Source organism: Gadus morhua, chromosome 9 (genome assembly GCF_902167405.1).
Source record: "Gadus morhua chromosome 9, gadMor3.0, whole genome shotgun sequence".
Taxonomy (NCBI): domain Eukaryota; kingdom Metazoa; phylum Chordata; class Actinopteri; order Gadiformes; family Gadidae; genus Gadus; species Gadus morhua.
The window spans coordinates 18,691,228-18,716,498 of NC_044056.1; the positions used below are offsets into that span (position 1 = coordinate 18,691,228).

A 25,271-nucleotide genomic window follows, 5' to 3' on the forward strand; every position below is an offset into this window, starting at 1 on the left:
AAAGATTTGTGTGATCATTTTATTTATTTATTCCATCAGTAAAAACATCCAAATCTCATCTCTTGCAAAAAGAAGTCCTTCACATATTCAACTCCCACCATAATCAGATTTAATTTAAAAAATCCTCATTGTCCAGTAAAAAGTTTGTTCAAAAATGCAGAAAAAACGATCTCCTCTTCTCCCTTCATTTTCCAATTCATACAAAAGTTGTGTGCCATTGCTTTCTGACATGTAACTGTCAGAGTTGAAGAAAATCCATGGGTAATGATAGTGGATGCTTTTCTCCCCCTCATTTAAGTGTCATTTTTGTCAGACAGAAATTGCACATCACTACATGGGTGATACTGCATCAAGTATCCAAATCTGCAATGTGTGAAAACCTTGTTTCTCCGACTTGACTGGAATATGCCCTTAATGAGCCATTAAAATATCCAAAAATGGTATGATTTTTTTTCTTAAAGAAACAAAGAGCACATTCATTCCTTAGTTTCATTGGTTGGTTGTCATTGCCATGTTATTCCTTTTCAAGACTCATCAAGATTGTGGATCAGCCCATTTGCAGTAGAATGGCAGAAAAAGGCTTAATATTCAAACAATGTTTGGTTTGAACTGAATATCCTTGCCCTGTTAGCATGGGTTTGGACAAGCTGAACTAGAATACACATGAGCCAACAGATGTTTAGTTATTTTATAGTATACATAAACCAAAATAGTAGCAATGACAGAAGCTAGAATTTTGACTGACTGCTACATAGGGCTGAGCGATAATTCCATTATCTTTCAGTAGCATGTTCTTAATCATAATTCATTATAATGTGTAGTGTTGTAGTCTCTTGATTTTGTCATAAGACTTCCATCTAGCAACAAAACAAGGTTTGATAGCGCTTTGAGTGCGAGAAAAGCGCTATATAAATTGAATTTATTATTATTATTATAATATATTAAATTGAATTGCACTTATATAGTGTCAGTACTCATGTGTAACATGAGTAACATGTGCCGTGCTCATTGTACATACCGTTATACCTGCAATTAATGGCTGTCCACAGAATAACGCTGTTTGGATGCAAAACTGCGTAACATTGTACTTGTAATTACAATACATTTCATCCAAAAATGTATGAATATTGATCTGATATACCTGAAATTACAACATATTTTCAATGGCAACGTTTGTAATGCAAATTAAAAACAATTGCACATATCTTTTGAATATTTTGTTAAGTCTTAAAAGTCCTAGTGTTAATACCGCCCAGCCGTAGATCTAGAGCACTTCATAAGGCATGGCTGAAAGACAACAGGGGGAAAAGTTGGCTGTGTCAGATGCCAAAAATTCACTTAGTAAAGTGGCCCCAAATGATAAGCTAATACATCTGTAAGAACCAATACATCTGTAAGTAACTGAACACTGAAACAGCTTTAAGTACTTCATCCGAATAGGAGGGAATCCTTTTCAGACCAGGATTCACAAGAACGATGCCACTTGCATCAGTGAGATCCTGCAGTGCTTTAAAACCATATGCTATAACAAGATGCCCGGGAAGGGAGTTTATGTAACTGTAGCGAGATACTGGACTTTTTAACTATTCATGACATAGCTACAGAAATATCTGCCTGTCCATCCCTTAGTTTGGAAAAACAATGGGAATGAAGAGTAAGACGTGCAAAGCATGCTATGTACTTGAGACTGTTCAATTCTGTTTGATTGCTACTGGTTGGCAACATTGTGGCAGAAACCAACATAGTACAACAAGATAAGATATATCAAGATATATCATCTTGAATCATTTACCGTGTTTAAGAGCCTTAGCTTTTGGTTTCAAATGAGGAATGCTTGTGTACTCTTATCACAAATGCTAAACACAAACTTCTGAAGACATCCAGCAAAGAAACTATGAGAATTAAATAACAGAAATTACCCCATCAGTGGTTGTGCAACCAACCATGAGTTGGTTTGTCAGTTGGGTTCATCTTGTTGCAGTTCCTCTGTTGATTTTTAAAAGACTATGAGTTCTAACAAACTATCACATCGTTCAGGAAGCCTTGCATGCCGGCGAACATCTCCTCTCCTTCTAGTTTGAGCTTTTGGAGACCGGCTTGTCCGCGATTGGTCCCTCCACGTGGAGTCCGTATTTTCTGAGGTGATGATTTGCTGTGAGCCATCTTCTTTTTTACACGCTTGTAGATGGTGCAGCAGCCCGGGGCGGGACGGCGGGGAGGTAACGGCGTTGCCAGCCAGCGGTGTAGGCCCCTATGGTGGGTCCTCTCCTTGAGAATGGACAGCACAGCAACACCTAGAGGTGTGAAGGGAGGAACAGTAGAGGAGTTCAACAGACCATAAGACAGCCTGTTAATGTTAGAGATATATGATGAACGACAGAAATGGGATATATATTATGTGCCAAAGTGTAAGTGAACCCCCTGCTTCAGCTCGAATACAAACACTGAGACTGTCAAAAGTGTGTTTTGGGTAAGGGCTCTAGCAAGGAGAGTTAGCGTGTAATCCCCCTGTGGTTTCGAACTTGGACAACTTTTTAGTACCGTCCTTGTGCAGGAGCTTTATAATGCGCAAGGTCGGATATGAAACACCGCACACACCAAGTGTCGGAGAAGCTTACCCATCTCTCGAAATGAACGGCTGCCTAGACAGAACTCCACACGTACACACACGCATCTACAGACCACCGCCGGTGCTCGGAGTAGAGTAGGGCGTTCACAAACTGGTGACTAGAGACTCATTCTTTCTCTAAACTCATATTTTCCCTGAATCACAGTCTTATTTTAGTAGCATTGACCAATTGGCATAGATGAGTGTGTTGACAATCATAAGAAATAAATGACCACATCTACGTAAACAAAATTGTTTTGGTTTCACTTGCGCTTTAATGTTTCATGTGTTTTCACACATGCACCAAAAGTCGTACAATCTCCGGGGTAATACCCGGCCCGGCTCCCATTGTAGAGTCTCGGAGAGCCGGAGGATTCACAACGAGCGAGTGGGCGTGTTGCTGAAGAGCTGATGTATTTTGTGTTTCCAACTTATTTTTGCTTTCCACTCTTTTGCTTTCCATTGCGGATATGTTTAATTAAATGCGGTATCGATATTAAAGAGGGTGATCACAAGGAATCCGCATTACGGAGTTGGTAGCCTCACCCGCCATCTTAGATAGTTTTTATTTTGCGAAGCGCCCCCTCCTACTCGCTCTACCCAGGCGCCACCCCTTGCTTTAAGTATCCAGAGTATCTCCAGTATGTGTGAACACGTCTGATGTGTGTCGCATGTGTGAAAGGGCGACTCCGGATCATGTCCAGGCCTGATTCTCCAGAGATGATCTGGAGTGCATGTTGTTTTTGTTGTGACTAAATGAAAGGGGTAAAAAAAAAAATGTTTGTGTGTGTGCACTTCAACACATGGAATATAACGCCCCACGATGGCAGCAAATGGAGAACTGTCATTTACACATCCGCTCTAGTTTTTTGTCTTTTGGGGAAAGAAAAACAACAACATTTCCTGCTCTTGTAGATTCCGCGCACACACACACTCACACACACCAGGACCCATCGGCACCAATGTGTGGAGCTTCTAGAATGCAAATGAGGATACAGCTCAAGTAACCTAAATGTGTTGGAAAAAAACCCACTCTCGAAGCTAATGGGCAAACAATGGAAAACCAACTACAACTACTTGGTTTAATAGATGGGAGAAATTACGTAAGTTGAATACAGGACATTCATTGAAGCAATTTGAGGTCTGCTGTATGAATAAGTGAAGGATGTCTTCCTGCTAGTAAATATGTAGTAATGTTATCAGCCAACATTTTGGATGGCTCATAATTGACAATAGAGTTCACCGGCGTCTAACCCTGGGCAGTACTGGCTGGAAAATGTTTGGCTAGGACGGAGTGACAGGCGGTTCAGGCTTTAACCATGGGTGGTGTGCAGCCAGGTAAATGTTACTCCCATCTTGGCCAATTTTGTTTGCACAGTTGCTAGGCGACAGTGGCGCTGCTGAGGAACCGTCTGCTTGTGTGTCTCCCCTCACCTGTCCTGCTGTCTACCCTCTTCTCTCTAGGTTTGCTCCCGGTTGTCCTCGACAGTCTCCCCCTCTCTACTCCATTACCCTGTTACCCATCTGTTACACCCCCGCCTCCCTCTCTTTCTGTTTTCATCCTCTTAATTGTCAAACAACTAATCCTCTTTACCATCTTCCCTTTTGAATTCATCGTCCGTCACCACACTCACTTTCCCTTCCGCCATGTGTGTTGCGGTGCCTGATCAATATTTCCCCTGTGCCCCTACGGTGATATCGGGTGTCCCGACTAGTCTAAGGAGGGCTGCTGGCTTGCTGGTAACATGTAGGGGTCGTGTCGGCTCCAGCAACACAAGCAGATGGGCTAGTGTGGCGGCACTGGCAGGGATCTCCACCTGCTCCCAGACTCCCGGCTGCTCCCTCCCAGCACTACCTCTCCTTATGCTCCCGCCGCCCCCTTCACTCCCCCCCCCCCCCCCCCCTCCCTCTCAGCCCTTCTTTCACCTAACTGCAGTGCTCCATTTACAGGTCCCCTCTTCCCCTCCCTTACTTATCAGCTTTTCCACAGCCCCTAACCCTCTTCAATAGCCAGCTCTACAACTCTGGATCCGCACGCACAAGCCAGAAAATGAACGCGCGCATGCATGCGGCATTGAGGCACACACAAATACCCCCAGCCTTTGATCATCCAGACACATCTAATCTGGTGCCCTGCTGAAAACGGGCGGCAAAGATGATTGTGTCATTTAGAGACTCAAATCTGAAGCAAAGCTGGCAAACTAGCACTTTATATATACACACACACACACACACACACACACACACACACACACACACACACACACACACACACACACACACACACACACACACACACACACACACACACACACACACACACACACACACACACACACACACAGCCCCGCTCGGGGGGCTAAGTGGCTGTCAGATATTGACATAAGCTCGTATGTCTCTAAGAACATTATAAAATGGGTTCAGTTGTGTCAAACATTGCGCTGCCGAGCTAGAAAAGCCGCCTTGGGAGATGAAGCCGTGAAGGTTATGTTGTGAAAGGCGGGGAAGAGGAAACTCTAGATTCCCGCTGTATGTGTGTTGCTGTGAAGATCAAAGAGAATTTCAAAAGAAGATCATGTTCACACATTTTACTTTGTGTGAGTTGGAAGACACAAAGTGTTTGAAATTAGCAATGAGCTTCTTATCCCTAGGGGGCTTTTAGTTTGAATGTGGAGAATATATCGATTTTTTATTTATATATTTTGAAGTCACCTTAAGAGATTGGTGAGGCCACCTGCTTGTATTATGGTTTTGCTTTGTATTGCATGGCAATACAACGATAAAGTATTTGATCAATAAAGGGTTTGATTAATTACCCACTCAACCCCTAGTTTCTAATTTGTTTCTCTTTAGTGCCACCAAATGAAGCAGAATATTAGATCATCTAGCTGCAGGATCCACATCACTCATCCCTCCTAAGCCCTCTCCCATACAGAAACAGGATCTGAATTAACTTTTCACTCTTTGGTGTCCTAAAAAGATCGCCTCCCACCACCGTAGAACTCCTTTAAGCATCATAACAAGGCTTTGTACAGCGGCATCAAGCCCATTCTCCATGGCTCGCAGTCTTAGGCCGGTGATCAGATTTGGTGGACCCTCCACTGTCTGATGCAGAGATGCCACCTGTCTGACCCCGCCTCACACAGCTACTTTGATTAATGGCATGTGCTGCTTAAAGATTCCAACGACGATGCCAGGATTCAGCTTTCTTATCGAGTTATTTGTGAAACATAGCTTGTAGTGCTGATTATAATCACTCTTCTATTTTTTGTCCCAATCACAATTATGTTAATTTGAGTTTTAGGTTATTGGAAAGAGAATAAATAGAAGTGTGTTTGTCTTGTTATTGGAGCGGCAGCCTGACTGCAGCCCAAGCAGGACGTTAGCCTTATCTAACTGCCATTGGCTCTATTGGCACTATTAGTCCTGGGAATATTAGCAGGACCACATGATGGGTCAGACGGGTCTGTGCAGAGGTTGCAGTACTGGACTAGTGCGTGGGGCACTGGAATGCAGCTGGCTTTGGAAGTTTTGCGTGTGCTTAGCACTGGAATACAGCTGGCTTTGAGGGTTTTGTGTGTCATTGGCACCGAGTCCAGCTGCTTTGGTAGTGTAGTGTGAGGATGGCCCAGGATTCCATTTAGTCCAGTCGGTAGATTAGCTACCGCCCAAGCTGTTGATTCTGTGCTCCCTCTGGGCTAAGACTAGCTGGGTGTGAATGTGCTAAGCTTAGTATAGGTACAACCTTTCTCTGAGAGAGATAGAATATTTATATTATTTTTAAAGCAATTGTTTGAGGTGTGTGTGTGTGTGTGTGTGTGTGTGTGTGTGTGTGTGTGTGTGTGTGTGTGTGTGTGTGTGTGTTTACAAGAGTGACTAACTAAGGTTCCAAATACAATATTTATGAGGTTCATGTATACATGTATTTCGGTTTCATTATCAATTACTATCCACCCTTTTTTTTAACTCCATTTTGTCTCCTATTACATTGTTGCAGCAAACGCTATTGGGGGATTTTGTAAACATGCACTGCAAGCTTTTCATTCCTCATACACATCATGCATAAAAGATGACTGTCTAGCATCCACCAACGGACTGAGCTCAGCAGCTGGCTTGTGTTCTGATTGTTTGGGAAAATGGCTGACTCTACCTATAGTGTGATATTTAATATGTGTTGTGGAGAGTGTGATGGAAGTGGTGAGCCTCAATCATCGCGCGTGTGTGTGTGTGTGTGTGTGTGTGTGTGTGTGTGTGTGTGTGTGTGTGTGTGTGTGTGTGTGTGTGTGTGTGTGTGTGTGTGTGTGTGTGTGTGTGTGTGTGTGTGTGTGCGTGTGTGTGTGTGCGCTTTCTCCTTTGCACATCTTCCCTCCACATGCTCGCCGAGCATTTTACAAGCAACTGCAATAATCCAACCACATCCGGGTGCTATGAAAACTAAAAGCATGTTTTTGAATAAGTGACTTTTTGTGTGCACACATAAATAATATGAAAGCCTGAATGTGTTTCAATAGCTCTTCATTTTGGCATTAGATTCTGTTTTGAAGATGAATAAAATATGACTGCCATAAAAATGTGGTCCTATATAGGTCCCGTCCTGTTATGAGCCGTTGTTTGAGTGAATTAGTGTTCATATCGGGCCTAATGGGGTAATGCTAGTTGTTAAAATAGCACTTTGTGCTTTTAACTCAGTAAGGATTCATTTTATGTAACAAAACAGGCAATTACACTCCAGCATGATTTGCTTGTGCTGTCTAGCAAGAGTCTCATACCTGTTGGCTATTAAATTAACTTCCTGTAGCCTGATGGTTTCCATCCAGACACACATCCTTTCTCCAGTGCAAAAGCAACATTGTTAACCATCAGGCAGAACATTAACCGTGGATCAATACTCATTAGGCCTTATACTCATGCTCTGCTCCAGATCAATTCAATGAATGAATACAACTGGTAATATGTACGGTTCTACTGACAATCCTTTTCTTTTGAGAACTATTTTTGCTTACTTTGAATGTGAAGGTGAACTTGGCTGCGGCCTGAGGAATAATATTTCAGAAAGACTTTAAAGTTCAAAAGCATCCGGCCTGACATATTTTCTGCCACCTTGGTCCTTACTTCAAAGGGAAGCACACACGCACATCTGCTTAGCACCGCTGGCTTAGCAAGGTGCCGCCAGAGCCCTTCCTATTCAACAGCCAGTGAGACGTCTTCTTGAAATATTAAAAAGGGAGAGGCAGGGTAATGGTCATGGTTGCCGTGTCTAAGTTTAACTTATTTCAGTAAGGAAGAGATAAAAGCTCCTCTTGCAGGGATTGCAAATGAGAAACCGTTGCGTATGCATTCACATCCTTTTTTCTCGTGAGTTTGCATATTTTATTCAGAATTCAGACCTCTTCAGGGAATTGAAAAAGGTGCCGTGTAAAAAAAAAAAACCCGATCCCATGAATTAAACATCTAATTAGACTAGACCTAAGGTACGGATGCCTTTCTGGTCGAAGATCCTTCAACACATCCCTGGTGTTGCCGTCCGTTCCCTGGTTGTTCAGAACACGCAGTGACAACGTACTTCACTTCTGTGGAGGACTGCTCTATTTATCCCCCTGCAGGGAATAGGACATTTACACACTGGGCCTGGGACGCAAGAAGGACGGCTTGAGATCTTCCTCTTCCTCTGTCGGACTGGGACAGATGTGAACGGCTCGGTGTGTGATAACAATTCATATGAACCACCAAATACATCTTTGTACAGAATGTGCTGAATCAAGCTGTTCAGGGGATCCCTATACATCGTCTTTCTACCATGGAACCTGAACGCACAAGCCTTCATTCCATCTTGTTAGAGTCTGGAGAGCATCCAGCTGTTTGGACAGTGTTGACGTGCCAGGGACGCATCACTATAAATACACGTCCAACCCTCAGCCAGGACTCAGACCTATGGGGATGCAAACACACACTCGGAAAGTGGACCGAAATAAGTCTGTGTGTGGAAGCGGGCCAATCGAGGAGCGAGAGAACTCACACGCCAGTGTGAGTGACAGTAGAGATGGTGCCAGTAAAATTAGGTGCAAGCGACAGGAGTAGGAAGAAGTAGAAAAATTATAGAAACCGATTTATGATGAACAGGGCAGAGTCTAAACTGTCTCTCAGCACTGTTTCATCATGATCAAATGTTGATCATTAATTATTATGGTTTCTTTACTCATGAAAATCATGCATTGCTCAGCAATCACTAGTAATTCAATTCCTAGTGACTTTATTGACCCAACAGGAGGCTTTAGGAGGCCATTGAGCAAAATACATTTACATTTTTATTAGCGGTCTGAAAGTGGGATTGGAAAACTCCCAAGGGCCTTGGGACACCATACGAATCCATCCCCCTCATAGCATCAAATAATATTATACTACTGTAGTAGAGGCCCATTAATAGTTGGTGCTGACACATGCATCTTCCCTACACCTCAGCTGTGGAGAAGAGCAGTTAAAGAACCATGAACAGGTTCTGGACCGCCTTGGGCAAAAATGAGGCTGGTCTAGGATAGGATGTGCACTTGGCTTCGCTGTTCAACCTGTAAGAATATTCTTGACTAATTTGGCACTATATTCCTCCTCCAGCTCCATCAGACCTCCTCTATTCCAGTGTTTTTTTATTGAATGGTTAAGTAATTCTTAGCAGATAGCTAGTGGTTCTTCACCCTTTTTACTTGCCATGCATAAAACAAATGCAGCAATTATTAGCTACTGTATTGTCCAGTTTCCCCAAATCTCCCGCCTTGCTTTGTCTCAGAAAGCACTCAACACCGAGCAGTGGCAGATGATTGTGAATGATCGTTTTATGTGTGTCTTAAATTGTTCGTACGTCTGCTCCAGCTGCCTCTGTCTCCCTCCCTGTAAAACCATTAACATGTCTCGAGCATTACTTAAGTAGCATACTGCTATAATTATATCGAAGCGCTGTTAAACTGCAGCTTTTATCACTGCAGGTTCCCCTCTCTTCGTCTCATTCCCAGAAACCCCTCGACCAACTCCCTGTTTCTCTGTCTTCACCTACCCTTACATGCTTCCATCTGATCAATAGGCGAGTGGCTTTATTGCTGCTCAGGCCTCTGGACAAGTGTGTTGCTAATGATACAACTGGGTGTTCACTCACAGGCCTTTCCTTTGGCCCAAACAGGTAGCCTCCGCCCGCATGCATACACGCCCAAACACACAGTGTGTGCTACTGGGTCGTAGCACACACTGGAGTGATTGAAAACAAAATGAGGCAAGCTTGTCATTGGATCTCCAAGTCATCATGACATTCATTAATCCATCTTCACAATCGCCCTAGAAGGACTCCCATCGGCTCAAAGGCGGAGACTCAGAGAGTCATCTAACCATTCCCTTCCACAGTTGAGCCATTCCACAGCTAGCTAACAGTCAATATATCCATCCCCATTCATTCATCAAACAAGGCAGCAAGGCTCCGGTTGTCTGATTATCCCCCCCACCATTCTTGACCAGCGCTTAATCAATTTAGAGTGATCCGCCCTCCAATAAATCGGCCCTATGCATTTGTCCACCCAGTCAGTAACACTCATTTAGCGATCGTGTCAGTGTATCACCTCCCCAGCCCAGGTACCTACCGGTGTCAGCTCTTCCATGTCCCGCCTTCCCCACTGGAAGAGGTGGGTCAGGGGTAGCAGTTAGGCGGGCAGGTGCTTCCAGGTGCTGACGAAGGCGGTGGGGATGAGGGAGTAAGGCACGGTGGTGATGGAGCTCCAGCTGTCCCCCGTGGGGTCGTAGCAGTCCAGGGTCTTGCAGCGCTGCGTGCCGAAGTAGCCGCCCACCACGTACAGCTTGTTGCCCGACGCCACGGCGTGGCAGCTCATGCGCTTGGAGGTCATGTCCCCCACGCGCGACCACTGGTTGGTGTCACAGTCGAAGCGGTAGGCCGAGGCGGCGGTGAACTCCGTGTCGCCGCCCATGATGAAGATCTGGCTGCCCAGCACGGCCGCCGCTGTGTAGCGCCACGGCTGCGGGCATTCCGCCGCGATGCTCCAGCGGTTGCCAACGGGGTCGTAGCACTGGACCTGCGGGCGGGTTGGGAAGGGGTGATTATGACCGAGACACAGTTCGCCCTTTGGCTTCGCTCCCTTCGTATTAGGCGATTTAGTTGAGATAAAGAATATAAGTTACAATATTAGGAATGAGGTTAGCTTTAGAGTGCTTATGGTTAGGGTCAGTACTAACATCCCACAGAGGGGGCAGTGTTGAGGTGCTCATTAGGTAAGTAGCAACAGCTGAGGCGGCAGGTGAGTCTCAGGAAGTGAGACTGGGTAGAGGGTGAAGGCTGCAGCCTTGCTAGAACACTTCCTTGCTAGTCACGTCCTATGGAGATGAGGAATTCTCAAAAATAAAGGACGTGAGAAGGGCGCGAATTTCCGAGTGTTCTCCATATTGGAAAAGTGCTTGTCATCGTTAAAAGGACTCCCATCGTTGAGCTACTTCTTTCACTTTGGGTTATAGCTAGTCTTTGGAGGTGGCTCTCTGCAGGTGAGACTCCGAGTTTGTTGGATTAAAACAGAGGACGCACGGTTTTGTTGTAGACAATAACTGGACGACGGGAATCATAGCGGGGGTTGGTCACCTGGAGACAAGGTGCAGTCGTGTCACAGAGAGAGCTGTTCTCCTACGGTGGCTGTGGACCTGTGGTGAGTACCTCGCACCTAACCCCATAGATGGGTAAGATTGCACTCACCCGGGGAAAGTTTAGCGACATACAAGTTCAATGCACCACGTGGGGACTGACAATAGGTTACAGGCCGTCTACCCAGATAAATCACGAGTGCGGTGCAGTGGGGAGGAACAATTTCAAGCCTTGTTGGAGATAACTGCGATTGAGGCGACGTTTACCTTTTGCAAAATGATCTTTTTGAGTGTTTTAAGAGGACGAGGCTCACCTTAGAGGCCTTGTCTCGGTGGATAGTGGTGCCTCCAAACACAAACAGTTTGAGCTTGGCGCTGACCACAGCTGCGTTGCTGACTCCGTCCCTGAGGGGAGCCATCATGGTCCACTTGTTGGTGAGGGGATCGTACCGCTCCACCTGCAGACATTGGTGTACCAGCCTTTTTTAAATTCTTTGCTATTGTCCATTATTTTAATAGCATTCACGTATCACAATTTCACACCCACACTAGAATATCAGCAACACCAAGAGGGAAAACATCAGCAACACCAAGTTTCTACTTCAGTGTATGATGCTAGGTATAACGTATTCTTAGGCCCGATCCCATTCCTACCCCTTACCCCTTCCCCCTCCCCCTTGTTTTGAAGGGGTAAGGGGAAGGGGTAAGGGGAAGGGGTTAGGGGTAGAAATGGGATTGGGCCTTAATACCTGCTTTAGGGAGACGGAGGGCGAGGCAGGGAACACCCCCGCTATAGCCGTGTGTCCTCCTACAACATATAAACTGTTTTCCAGCTCTGCGGAGCCATGGCCGAACCTGTACAGTCAAGAGATGCAAACAGGCCCTGTTAAACAGGAGCATAAACAGAAACCGATGCAGCTACTCGTGCACACAGACGTTCCTACACACAGCACAAGCATTTCTGTCTGCAAAATTTGACGCGTTTAACAATGTTTTTTTGCTGACATTTCTGAAGGCATTCAGCAAACTATAGGGTATTTAAAACGTGTAGACGTTCTATTGTATAGTGTCAGACATGAAAATCAAGCAAAATAATAAGTAATGAAGTGAGAGCATACAGTAAGAGCAGAATTGTGTCACCTGGCTATGAGCATGGGCGCCCCCTTGGACCACTCCTCGTGGACGGTGTCGTAGATCCACACGTCTTTGGACACGCCGTTCTCAGAGCCCCGCCCCCCCGTGACGTACACCTTGCAGCCGATGGCGCAGGCGCTGAACTCCTTCCTGGGGCTGGGCAGGTCGGCCTTGGGGATGATCTCCTTTGCTTTGTGGTCCACCTGAAAGCGTTCCCTCAGGTTAGCATACCTGTCCAAAACCTGCATTGCATCTGATTTACGGTGGCTGTGGCTATTCATTGTGTTTGTGTATGTACAGAATCCTTTGTTATGTTTCGGACTAGCTCTAGGCTGTGCAGTTCGGACATGTAATCATGCACATGAATGTAACTTGTAACATGTAACTTAAGACCCCTAGAAGAGGATACAATCGGCACAGTTGTGGAATTTTATGCAATATTTTTCCGACCTGCTCAAATAATATATAAACAATAACGTGAACATTCCCAGGAGGCTTCTTTTCAGTGTGCCTCCGTGTTTAAAGTGCCAGAGACGCTCTTCTCGGGTGACGGCGTGTTTGCCGCCTGACCTTGTCGGCTAAATGACTTGGGCGTATCTGCCTCATTAGGTTGGAATTGAGGAGAAAATTCACAGCAGGGGAACAGAAGGAACGAGAGCAAGACGGTGTCTTCAAGGTTAGAAGCCAGCTTTGAATATATAACTATGCAAATAAACCCTATTCATTGGTCTCCACGCCAACCCCTCCCATGTTTTTCCTCTTGACGGTGTTTTCATTTAGCAGACAGTTTTATCTCAAGGGACTTAGGCAGTGCTGAGGCATCCTGTTCAAGGATGACTAGGGTTTATTGAGGATACTGGGGATCAAACCCAGTGCCTTTCATCTCTCTGTGCGTGCGTGCGTGTACCTGGTATATCTTGTCACACATGAAGGTCTGGCCCCCCAATATGAGCAGCGTGTGTCCCGCCTTGCGTGGTCTGGCACACGGGCTGGTCACCATGCCATCGTTCTGCAGGATCCTCTTCTTGCACTGCATTGCCTCCTCCACTATCAACCTGCCCCCCAAGAGGATATGAGTGTGAGCGAGAGACGGAGAGACGGGTTAATTAATTATCACACTTTCTGTTCTTTGGCGAGTATACCCGCAACTGAGACAACAAATCTGAATAGACAATCAGTCTGTGTATATCTGCAAGGAGGACAGCATAATGTATGTGTTCTCAAGAACTTGTTTTGATCCATCTGGCTGTCTACCCTTAATTAAATGAATGCCAATCCATAGAACACATGCCTGTCAGCTGACCTACCTCTGTATAAAACAGCCACTCCTTGATTTACATGTCCCACCTCCTCTCTCTTCAAGGCTGCTTCAATAACTCAAAATGACCATTAAAAAATATTTGTCACAATGACACCCACACCACATCATGTTGATGCTTTTATACATGATGAGGTGTCCAAAGTTTTGCCTGGCGGCCTGCTGTTGCTTAGCAATATGTCGTTTCCAGACGTGTGAGCCGTGCCAATTTTTCAGAAAAATTGTCTGGCAATTTGTTTGATCACACATCTTTTCATTAAACTGACCCATTAATCATCACCTAGTGATAATGCACTCATTCAATACCAATCACTAACAAAATAAAACATTGACTGAGGAAGAGGTAAGAGTTTATACAAGAGGTGCGCACGCACACGCACACACACGTCACCTGCTCCTCTTGTCCGCCATGACCAGCTCCTCACAGGCCACGGCCTCCAGCAGGCACTCAGAGGGCAGCAGGGCCAGCCGGACGCCCCTTAGCAGCTCAGGCAGGTGGTGCCGTCGGCCTTCCAGGTCAAAGCGCACCCACCGCAACGCTGAGTTAAACACCACCTGTGTGCACCACAGGGACACGATCAAAAAGATCCAGTGTGATTACCAAAGGCAAAACCTGACACGTATCATTGAGGTGGTGATTCTGACCCTCTTATGATCTCTTCTGAATTACTTCTTGAATTGTTTAACAAAATAGGTTTTGTTCAAGCCTTGCAAAAAGTCCAATCTGGGTCTGTTAGTCCCACTCTCAGCCGTCTCAAGGAGATAAAGACTTGGACACACCACTAAAGACAAGTAACCAGACAACAGGTTACCGTCCAATCCCATACCTAGAATCCACATTGACACATTAAACATCCACATCGCGCGCTTCCTGTTTAATTCAACAAACCGCTAGGCACAACCAGCTCATTCAAAACCAAAAAAACCTGCTTGGGAGTAGTTATCATCTCAGAATTCTTATCTTCCCACTGTGGTCTCCCTCCTAAATTTCCCAGCATCTTTAATCTAGTTCATTACAAACAACACACAACGAAAAGGCTTTGCTTTCCTTTTGCAACACTGGCTCATAAACTCAGTGTCGGCTACAAAATCCCCCTGATCATTCATGGACATGTTCTCCTCTATTTTGAGACATTAATCCCCCATCAAGCCCCAGTCATCTGCAACACCTGATCCAATGAACGTCTGCTCGCCCCCTGCTGAAGCGCTCTGCACAGTAGGTGGTCTGCTCAGTTGCAGAGCCACTGTGGAGAAATATCCCAGACATGCCTGACTCTAAGTTTCTTTAGCGCTTTGTTATTGAATGCCTCCAAGTCGTTGACAGGGTAGCATTGTCGCTGAATTAATGAGCAATTTCAAGCTAGCTGATTACTTTGGAGAAAACCAGATGGTTTAATTACAGCAAAAACAGACTACCCAGAGATAACAGTATATTTCAAGAAGGAAAGGAAGTGATAGGTTTGAATAAGACAGAAGCAGAAAGAAAAGGAAAAAATAAAGGTTACTTGGTGACCTCTTCGTCTTCAATCTCGAGTTCATCGCTTAGGATCAGCTCCAGTAGTTTTTCTTTAGACAGGCTGTAGAATTCCTCGGATTCCAGGACCTGAAAGGAAAATGTACTTGTCAAAGATATAGCTTGTTAATGCTATGCTGCAGCTATGCCTTCAACCCATTAGGCTCATGATATAGTATTTGTAGGATCTATGTACCTTATTGCCAGTGCAACAATCGTAGGGCTGAACATGAGCATGAACATGAGCCGCACTAAACTGAGCAACAATGTCTTATAATTGTAAAGCTGTATGTACTAAATACTTAAACTGGCAAATTGTATAACACTCTTCATGTGCCTCTGCTTGTGTGGATTAATATATAAAGAACTATGCAACAGATGCAATACATTTAAAACAATTTAATTTTGTTGGCAGGCAGGAAAAAGCAAAGCTAAGCAGCAGCATCAATCCAATCACCCTTATTAATATAAAGTTGGAACGGTCGATGGGGATTTGGAAACGGAACAGTAAATTCTCCCTCATAATATTTCATTCCCTGATTAAGTTCTGCAGCTTTTTCGATTGGCACCAACAACAGCGTATTCTCTACATTAGAAAAAACAAGCAAAAATCCCCAGAGCCAATCCAGCCACGTCTCAAAACAAGGAGCGTTTTCAAAGAACAGGGCAAGGCTATTACATTTTCGAGATTTGACAGACGGGAAGTCGCTTTGAGGCCCTGCCAGCGTGACGTGTCTCCATTACCGTTTCGTAGTGCACCAGACACATCCGCCACGACAGCTCGTACAGCCTCTTGCACTGGTGTGCGTCCGACAGCAGCATCATGCCCAGGCAGTTGGACGAGTGCAGGTTCTTCTCCAGGAACTCTGCGGCTGCGTCGCGGATGTCGTGGAACTGCAGCATGTCCCCGGCCTCCAGCAGGGACTCTGCGTTCTCCTCGTTGATGATGATCCTCGAGGAATACGCAAAGTCCAGCAGAAGCTCCAGCACCTGAGCCGGGAGAGGGAGGGGTGGGCGGGGGGGACGACGACAGTTGGATGAGCCCTCCCATTTAGCAGCAGTAGTCCAAAATATCCAAAGCGCAAAGGGGGACAGGGGTGTGAGCTCTCAGCAGATGGTGATTACACTTTGCAAGTTTCGTGCAAAGTAGTTCACACACCGCTTCACAGGATCACAACAGACAGCGGTGGTGTTGATGTTGATCATAGTACCTCTGGATGTACGCTGTTCCGGAAGTTGACGTCACTGTCCAGACTCTCTCGCAATCCACCACTGAACATGGCCTCAAAGTAGCGGCTGCAAGCGGCCAGGACGGCCCTACGTAGAAACCAACCAGGAGAGTTCATTACGAGGAGTGCTGCATTGCTTATGATAAAATTGTCATAGGTCAGCATTGGCTGGACACTGCGTCAGTGTCCAAACCATGACATACTACTACAGTTAAATGCGAATTTTTGAATAATCAAATCCCTTGGCAGCATGTCAATGCACCACTTTCCCGTTTTGATGCCCTTTTGGCCAGCCTTGAACAATACACAGACATTGTGATGGACATCGTAGGAAGATAAAAGCATCACTGGATCCGCACCAGCCTGGAATAACTAGGAGACGCCTCGCCTCACCTGTGGCAGGGAAACGAGCGGTCCCCAGCCCACAGCGTCACGTCTGTGAACATGCACTGTTTCCTCAGCGTGTTGAGGTGGGTCAGCACGCTGTCTGGGTGCGACGGCTTGTGGAACAGCGAGATGTTCATGGAGCCCGTGCTGGAGCGGGACTTCCTGTTCTCGTGCACGTTCACCGACATGGCGGCCTCGCTAGGCACCTCCAGGGAATCGCTTGGAACAATCTCTCCCACTAAACACGGTGAACGAGAAACACAAATCCAAACCAGAAAATATTACATAAAAAGAAAAAAGGACAGGGATCAGGTTGGGCCGAAAGTAGGACAACTATTTCAGGATTCCAGATGATTCCTCAAGCTTCAAAATAAAATATCACAAAATGACTTATCATGCATTTAAACAAGGAAGAGGTAATTAGTAGCAAGTAAAGTAGTAAGTACTGCAGTACACAGAATGTACTCCCTTCTACTCACTTGGGCTAAAGTCTCTCACTGGAAGACTTCCTGGTGAGAAAAGTAAAATGACAACATTTTTAAAAAAAAAAAGTATAATTCAAACATTAGACATGAAGACAAACAGTTAACACTGCAAATGTAAGTTTAAAATGTTCAGTGAGTCACTTTAGCCCAAATATTGTGTAACCTGGCCCCCAGGGCTAATATCAGATTAGAAAGACGATCAAAGAGAATACATCTGTTCAAACCAATAAACAGATCCAAATACTTGTTTATTTTCTGATAGACTGCACAGTAACATTAAATTCATTTTTTGTTTTATCCTACAGAAATAAAGAACCGAATTAAATGGCAATGCGTCCTTAACTTTATCCTACATTAACTACCAAAAACAAAATAATGCCTCAAAATAGTTCAACATTGGTTGTAAAAGTGCTTGATAACATCCAGGCCAGTAAATAGTCAACGCGTCTTAAATTAAACATAGAAAATCAAAACTATACATTATACATAATTCAATGTTTTGCTTTCTTCTGAAAGTAATTATGTCGGAAAGATACAATAGATGGCGGCATGATTCAGGAAAAACATGTTCTCTACTGTTCCACTTACTGGGACACAACTGTGCTGCCATGAAACAAACACTTTTCATCACAACGCCACAGGGCAGAGGGGGAATCAAAGGCTTTGTTCAAACTGCAAGCCTTAGTGCCCCATTCAGATTTATTGCTCAGATCCCATCATTAATCTTTTTTTTTTTTTTTCTTTTAATGTGGCCAGTATCAGATTTCAGGGACGGAAGTAAACAGAGAGGACACAGAAGTGAACGTTTACCTTTTCATTTCTAAGTTGATAAGCCAAAGAATTTGTGAGTGGATGATTACAATGGCTTATTGTGGCGCAATGGCTGTAACTTCTTTACGGAAAACCGAGCGACTCACACTTTGTATCAAATGTCGATCTAGAGTGACATAAAAGTTGCATGATTTCTGATATGACTGTTGAGACTGAAATGTATTGCAAAAATCGGACCCGTGTATGATTAAGGACCACATATGAAGGTGGCCCGAATCAGAATTGAAAAGATCAGATTCCTTGTGATTCGTGCCGTTAACATTTATGACTAAAATGAGGATCTGAGTCACATATGAGCGAAAACAAAATCAGATTTTGGCCACTTTTGCATGCAGCGTGAACATGGCCAAATAGGAAGGCCAAGACACTAACACCTCTGTCCTTCTATTTCTGTCTTGTGCTTCTTCGGAGCTCTCTCATATCTTTCTCTCCCTCAGTCTCTCTTACCCTTTCTCATTGCCATATCTCCGTTGCCGTTATCTCCTGCTGTTTTTTTCTTATTTTCTACATTGTAGCTAGGTCAACATCCTTTGAACAGTATGGCATTGCGTTCATTCCCACAGTGCTCCTCTAGCCTCTCCTGTGCATGTATCTCTCGCTCTCCGGGGTTTGGGAATGCTGCTGCCGGGACACAAGATCAACTCTACAAAAACCATGAATTATTAAAAAGGCAGAATGTTGGAAAACAGCAGCAGGCCTGAAGCAGCGCTGGAGTCCCACATGTGTTGATGTTGCCGACAGCCACATCAAGAACCCCCCGCCCCATACCGAAATATCGCAGCTTGAAGATACCAGATACCTAAATATTGGGACAAAACATAAAAGAGGATGCTGTATTTAAGGCGAGACACGGCAGGTGAATAGGATTTGACATGAATGCATAATTAGGATATTTTCTTTATGCTTGATGAAAGATTAAATTTCCAGGGAGTGAACTCGCTCAAAATCTCAAATTTTAACCGGGCCCCAAAAAAATCGATGTTTTTGCCTGCCGTGTCTCGCCTTAATGTGTATTGCCTCTAATGTATTATCTGGACCAGTCGCGGTCTGGCATCAGAGCTCTTCAAATTCCTTTAAGTCATTTTGTTCAGTGGAGAGGCATACTTGTAATTTTTCGGAGGGGTGGGTGTGGTATGGTTCACATTGTCCTAGGGCAACACAGCACACTGTTTTGATTCCTGGGGTATTCAACTGATTGCTGTGGCCAACAGGAATATCCTTATCATAGCCTTGCATCCCGCAGGCCATTATAGAGCTCTTTGTCCTATTCATTAGGACACATCATTTGATTAGGCGAGTTGTGTGGGACAGCAGTGTGGTCACTCAACACACATTGCACAGCAAGGAACAGACCAATGAGACACAAACACTCACTTAGCTTTTAAATTGTTTTGTCTTGAGCATTGAGGCTTGTTCCTCATCCTTTTCACAAACTGAACATATAGCTGGAGATTAGGATTTAGTTTCATTTCCGACTAAATGGGATACATTATTGAAGCAATAGTACGATAGGGATGTTTTGTCATATACATTTTCCCAAAGAGTAAGAAATAAAGAGTTTGGTATTCAATATATTGTGTGTCTTAAAGAGTGTTATACGAAATTGAGTCACATGGAGTTTCTGTGTTTTTTTGTACACATTTTGTTCCCTGTATACTGCAGCCTGATGATGACAGGTGCTTTAGCATGAGCCAAAGTCAGATTTGTTCCCATGTCTTTGGTGTATCCATTTCCAGATTGCTGGAGTTCCAGACTGGTTGTTATAATGAGTCAAGTTAATCATTGTTAAACACAATAAGCTAAATAAATCAACAGTGTGTATACAAAAATCCAATATCAGCAAATCTGAACCGTAAAGTCACGTGAACCCATAGCCCAAAAAATATGAATCCAAGCCTTACGAATTCGGTTGAAGTAACAAAGCGAGTAAAGACATGCTCTTCCAGCCGTAGACGTGAATGAAACCCATATACAAATATATACAATCCATGATGACATTGCAGTACATAATAAAGGTTTGGAAGCCCCTGACACGGGCCTATTGTTATTGTTGTTATGCCCCTGAAAAGAGGAAGACTTCTTTGGCTGTGAGACAGCTGGACATAAACAAACCATGCTACAAAGAGATTAAGGAAGAAAAAAAACACAACAAAAGAGCAGCTTCAGCAAATGCTAGTTTGTTTGTCTGCCAGCCTTTGCTATTGTGTCTGTGCTGGTAGTGTGTGTTCATTTGCTGACATGCTGCTTTTTCAGGCCAGGGGACTGTGTGTGTGTGTGTGTGTGTGTGTGTGTGTGTGTGTGTGTGTGTGTGTGTGTGTGTGTGTGTGTGTGTGTGTGTGTGTGTGTGTGTGTGTGTGTGTGTGTGTGTGTGTGTGTGTGTGTGTGTGTGTGTGTGTGTGTGTGTGTGGTTTCAGAATTGGCAAAAAAACTAACTACAGTGAAAATAATACTGTATATGACTCACATGCTAGCAACCATGCAGGGTGATTGACATGCACCGACAGTTAAGATAAGTATTTGCCTTTACAAATAGACATGTCAACTTTATTGGGACACAAGGGACTGATCATCCTTTAGTTGAAAATACCATGTAAAAACAATAAGCCATTCGGACTGTGTGTTTGAAAGATTTCAAACACACAGGGCCAGCGATGAAGCCATAGTGTGAACACTACACTAATCACCATGTCCGATGTCAATGAGCATTTAAACAGCCACAAGTCTGACAGCTTTACCCATACCAAAGCTGTCCGATCAACTGTCTCCCGCCTATCTGCCATGGAGATAGGATCGGATAAACCTCAATCAAAGACTGATTCAAAGTGAGATTCTGCTTCCCATCTTTCACAATGGTCTGCGCCGCGGCCATACATTTTAAACGACTGGATGTATTCACCTCATGTTTCTTCCTCCAATTATTCAGATCCAGGCTTGCCCAGAAACTTAAAGCTGAAAAGAGCTAGATTGTTGCATCCAACAACAGATATTTAAGTATTGAAAGCACCTATGTAAAAGGCACTCGCTGCAGACATCTCACCTTATCCTAACAGAGTTCTCAATCACTTCCTGAAGGAGGGAACACTGGCTTATGGATCGGTGTGCTTGTAAACGCACAGACGGAAGATGTCAAGGGGAAGCGGCGGGGTTGGAGGTGTGGGTGGGTTGTCAATCAGAGGACCAAGCAAGGCAGGTCCAGGGGGGTCGGACAGCAGGTGTCAAGGTAAACAACAGAGTTTGGTGAGGTGTGGCGAGATACAACGAGGGGTCGCCGTGGATCACAATGCGGGGTTGGGGATGGAGGGTCAGGCCCTAGATGATTCAGACATCTGAATGAACCAACATCCACAAGGATGATGGGGAGAGGGTGGGGGGAAATACATAAAAAAAAGAATGTGGGTCGGGTGTGGGGTTTAGACATAAGGTAGGGTTTAGGCATAGGGACGGGGTATTGGTTCATACCTAGGGTGAGACATAAGGTAAGGTGTGGGTTTATATACAAGGGTGGGTTGTGGGTTTAGACCTAGGGGTGGGGTGTGGGTGAGGGCTTCATTCCGGGCTTCAGGCAGACTTACGGTGACAAAGACTGCTGACCCAGGCACAGGCACTGACAGTCAGGAGGTGGGGGGAGTTCTGCATCCCCGCACAGCTACAGGGGGCTAATAGACAACACAAGATATTCAGGGCAATATACATTGTCAACAAATAGTGGTACACAAGCAAGTAAGGGAAAGAAGAAAATAGAAAGCCTCCGCACATTCAATATCTGCACTGCGATACAAGAGATGCTCGGAGAGGGCTGGGATAGGTTATACCCTGGATGTTCCACATAGTCAAAGCCAAATGTATTCCAAGCCAAAGTGTTGTCAAATGTTGCTGGTACCACCAGTGCTGCCAAGTTGGTCTCATCACACAGGCCATATTGATTCTAAAAGGGGATATGCATTTTGAATCCATGACAGTTTATATAATAAAGATGGAAAAATAGTATTCACTTTGAAAGGGTCACTACTCCTTTACTTTATCCGAAAACTATCACACACACACAGGTCTCTATAAAATGTCTGTGTGTGTTTCCGCCAAAGAGAAGCTGAAAGGCTCCCTGCCTTGCAAAGAGGCTTCTAGTCAGTTAGCCTAGGTTGTTTATCCGCTGCTAGCATAGCGGCACCACTGGACTGGTTGCCTGGTGACCCCTGAAAGTGCCCTAAGATTGAGTAAGAGAGCAAGTGAGCATGCTCACACCAGAGTTCTTCCTGTATATTGTCAGGGAGGTGTGTGTGTGTGTGTGTGTGTGTGTGTGTGTGTGTGTGTGTGTGTGTGTGTGTGTGTGTGTGTGTGTGTGTGTGTGTGTGTGTGTGTGTGTGTGTGTATACAGTAGAGGGTCCCCTTTTGTGAAGTAGGCTATGTTGTCAGCAGCTTTGTACTATGTGAGTAGTATACCAAGGTCACATTTAAAGTTGTGAGCTGTGTGTCAGCATTGTACTCTTATCTCAAATTGTGAGCGGTGTAGAGGAGCCAGCATACTCCAAAATGATGAATCAACAACCAAAATAATTTCCATGAAATCCATCAAACATGAATTGTATGAGGTACAATTATACAAAAAACAACCCGAAAGTGTTGCAACCAACAGTTAATCAAAGGCAGACCCAGAGAGACCGCCCCTTTCATCACGATTAAAGGGGACTAACTGTCAGTCTGCCATGTCAATCACCGGTTGGCCAGGTCACTACAGGCTGAACCACTGTGTGTGAAAATTCCCCCTGTTCTCGTCCAAGCATATGGCTGTCAAATTTGTCAAGGGCAGAAGTTGATTCATGAGGTATTAGATTTCTCGTATTTTTTTTTAAATAACTGGCAAGGATACCTCTGCATGATGAGCCCTTACATGATGATGATCATGTAAGGATTATATAAATGATCAGCCCTTACAGGTTGTAAAGCTTTGGCTATTGATTTGTTTGTTAAGAGCATTCATCTGATCAATGATTCTTCGGAGCATTGGAACCATCCGTAAAACGTAAATAGAGAAAAATAAATCGCACATTTAAGGAATGCACCTTGGTAAGAAGTACCATTGGTTGTATTCAGGCATGCTTACTGTTGGCATGCATCAAGTTGCCTATATATTTCGTTTTGTAAAGGAGAATTAAAATGTAATCCATCTCAGAGACTCGTGGCTGAATTTACCCTACAGGGTATCAAAGTGTATATGGAAGCCAGCCAAATGCTTTCAACCGTTGGGCAATAGTTTGTCTGCTTCTGTTCAGACAGTAAACATAACTCATTGCTGTACGTTGGGCATACACTTAGTTGGGTAACTTAATGTACTGTTAGATGTATTTAGAGAATGACTTCTCTTTTTGGGTGTGAGCAGGTATAGGTTTATGTTGGTTTTGATCACAATCTGTAGAACACTTAAAGTAGAGGACAACTTAACTTACGTTATGCATGTAAAACAATATAATCGCGGTAGAATAGACACTAAACAGCAAGTGCAAAATACTTCTGATTGTGGCTCATTAACCCGTTCCCATATCGTTACCCATTTAAGACGGGGAGTTGTGTCAAAACACTAGACTCTGGTTAGCATTCCCTAGCACGCAAGCTAAAGACAAGTTCCGATTGTTTCGCATAACATCAACAATAACATCCCAACGCTCGCGACGTCCGTGGAAATTATGGTAAAAGTAACCTAGGTCCATTGCAGGTAGGAGGAGGCGAAGATGAAATTCCACAAATACAGAGCAACTTTAGTTGAGAGCCAGAGTCATTGTAATGCTCAACTTTAATGACAATGAGCACTGAGTCGAGTCTATCTGAAACCTAAATAAGAGCAGAAAACACCTAATAACAAGGGGGGAGTTGTAGATATCAAGGTAGATTTATAAAGTTGTGTGACGTTAATGGATAATGCCTACATTGTTTAATGTGTGAAAATGCATTAAGATGTGGTTAACGTCAACTGTTAACGGTGAACTCTTGACAACAGTTAATCTTTAGTCCTAAAATGAAATACACTGCACATTTATCTGTGTATAAAGGACATAAGTAATGAAGATATACTCACATTAATTACGTTTTTCGTAAAATTAAATCCAATGAATGTAAGACATCTGGCTATCAGTTAAAAAAGGTATCCCAGATAACTAAAAGAACGTCTATCTGCCAGTGCCCGTCGGACTGGTTTTGGGAGAACTCTGGAAATTGCTCAACAAGGACCAACCAGTGGATTTCGGTTTAGCTCTGAGTGACGGCTCTCTGGCCAGTACTAAATGTCGATTTCAGACTAATCTAGTCACAAGCCAATAGAATATGGTTTTCTAAAAATAAGGTGGGCTTTTGCTGATTCATGTCGTGTGACGGACGTTTGGTTGACCAATCACTTGGACCTATTTTATGCAAATAAAATTATTAACATATTGCTTTTTATAGTAGGCGTAATTTTAACACATCTTTAAACCAATTGAGTACACAGGAAATTAGTGTTTATTGCGGTAGCAAAACAATACCACGTTGACTAAGGAAAGTAACGTAGTAAGATCTGACAAATCGTTTAAACATGGCAAATAATTTCTACAGCGTAATAGCTAACGATAACACAAAAAATCTCTCCTTGAAAACGGCTGTCATTACGAACGATCAATGGTGCCCACTGGATAGAATCTTCAATTTTTTAAAAAAAACACGCTAAAAGGGGCGATTAATGAGACCCGATTGATTTATAAATGTAAATCTGGTTAAATGTATTGAAAAAATGTAAGTCACTGTAAATCTATTATGGCTAATATATACTATCCAATATCGCCCCCTTGTGTGCAGGCTCCCCCATCCCCCAAACACACAAAACTGAAAACACATGGATACAAACATAAGCTTGCAGTGTGTTTATTGATGATGACACAGACAATGCACATTGATGTCAACCCATATGGTGTATGGACGTCTTTCGTGCATATGTGAAACATAGCTCGTCAACATATGTCAAGTCGTCTATAGTTGAATAAACAAATCCAGCCGATGAGTTGATGGACATGTCCTGCAACGACGACGGTCGCTGCTGCTACATCAGGAACGTCGGAGACGACTGCAACTGGATCATTTTTGCGCCGCCCAATATTCCGCCACCTACTCCGACAAGACCGTC

At 44.1% G+C, this 25,271-nt stretch overlaps 1 protein-coding gene across 4 annotated transcripts; it reads right to left on the reverse strand.

The window, feature by feature from the left end:
• On the reverse strand, positions 1-24,335 carry enc2 (ectodermal-neural cortex 2). 4 transcript variants are annotated; one of them, XM_030366110.1, is made up of 14 exons: positions 24,195-24,331; positions 21,700-21,783; positions 17,291-17,320; positions 16,818-17,049; positions 16,407-16,512; positions 15,940-16,185; positions 15,196-15,285; positions 14,074-14,237; positions 13,272-13,419; positions 12,371-12,567; positions 11,980-12,085; positions 11,545-11,688; positions 10,228-10,674; positions 1-2,294 (listed from the first exon to the last, which is right to left on the reverse strand). In XM_030366110.1, exons 2-13 carry the CDS (start codon positions 21,761-21,763, stop codon positions 10,288-10,290), a joined length of 1,914 nt encoding a protein of 637 aa, XP_030221970.1. In that variant the 5' UTR covers positions 21,764-21,783; positions 24,195-24,331; the 3' UTR covers positions 1-2,294; positions 10,228-10,287. The 4 variants fall into 4 exon arrangements, with proteins under 4 accessions (XP_030221970.1, XP_030221972.1, XP_030221971.1 ...); XM_030366112.1 differs by lacking the exon at positions 21,700-21,783 and having other exon boundaries at positions 17,291-17,316; XM_030366111.1 differs by lacking the exon at positions 21,700-21,783.
• Between the last annotated feature and the right edge of the window lie 936 nt (positions 24,336-25,271).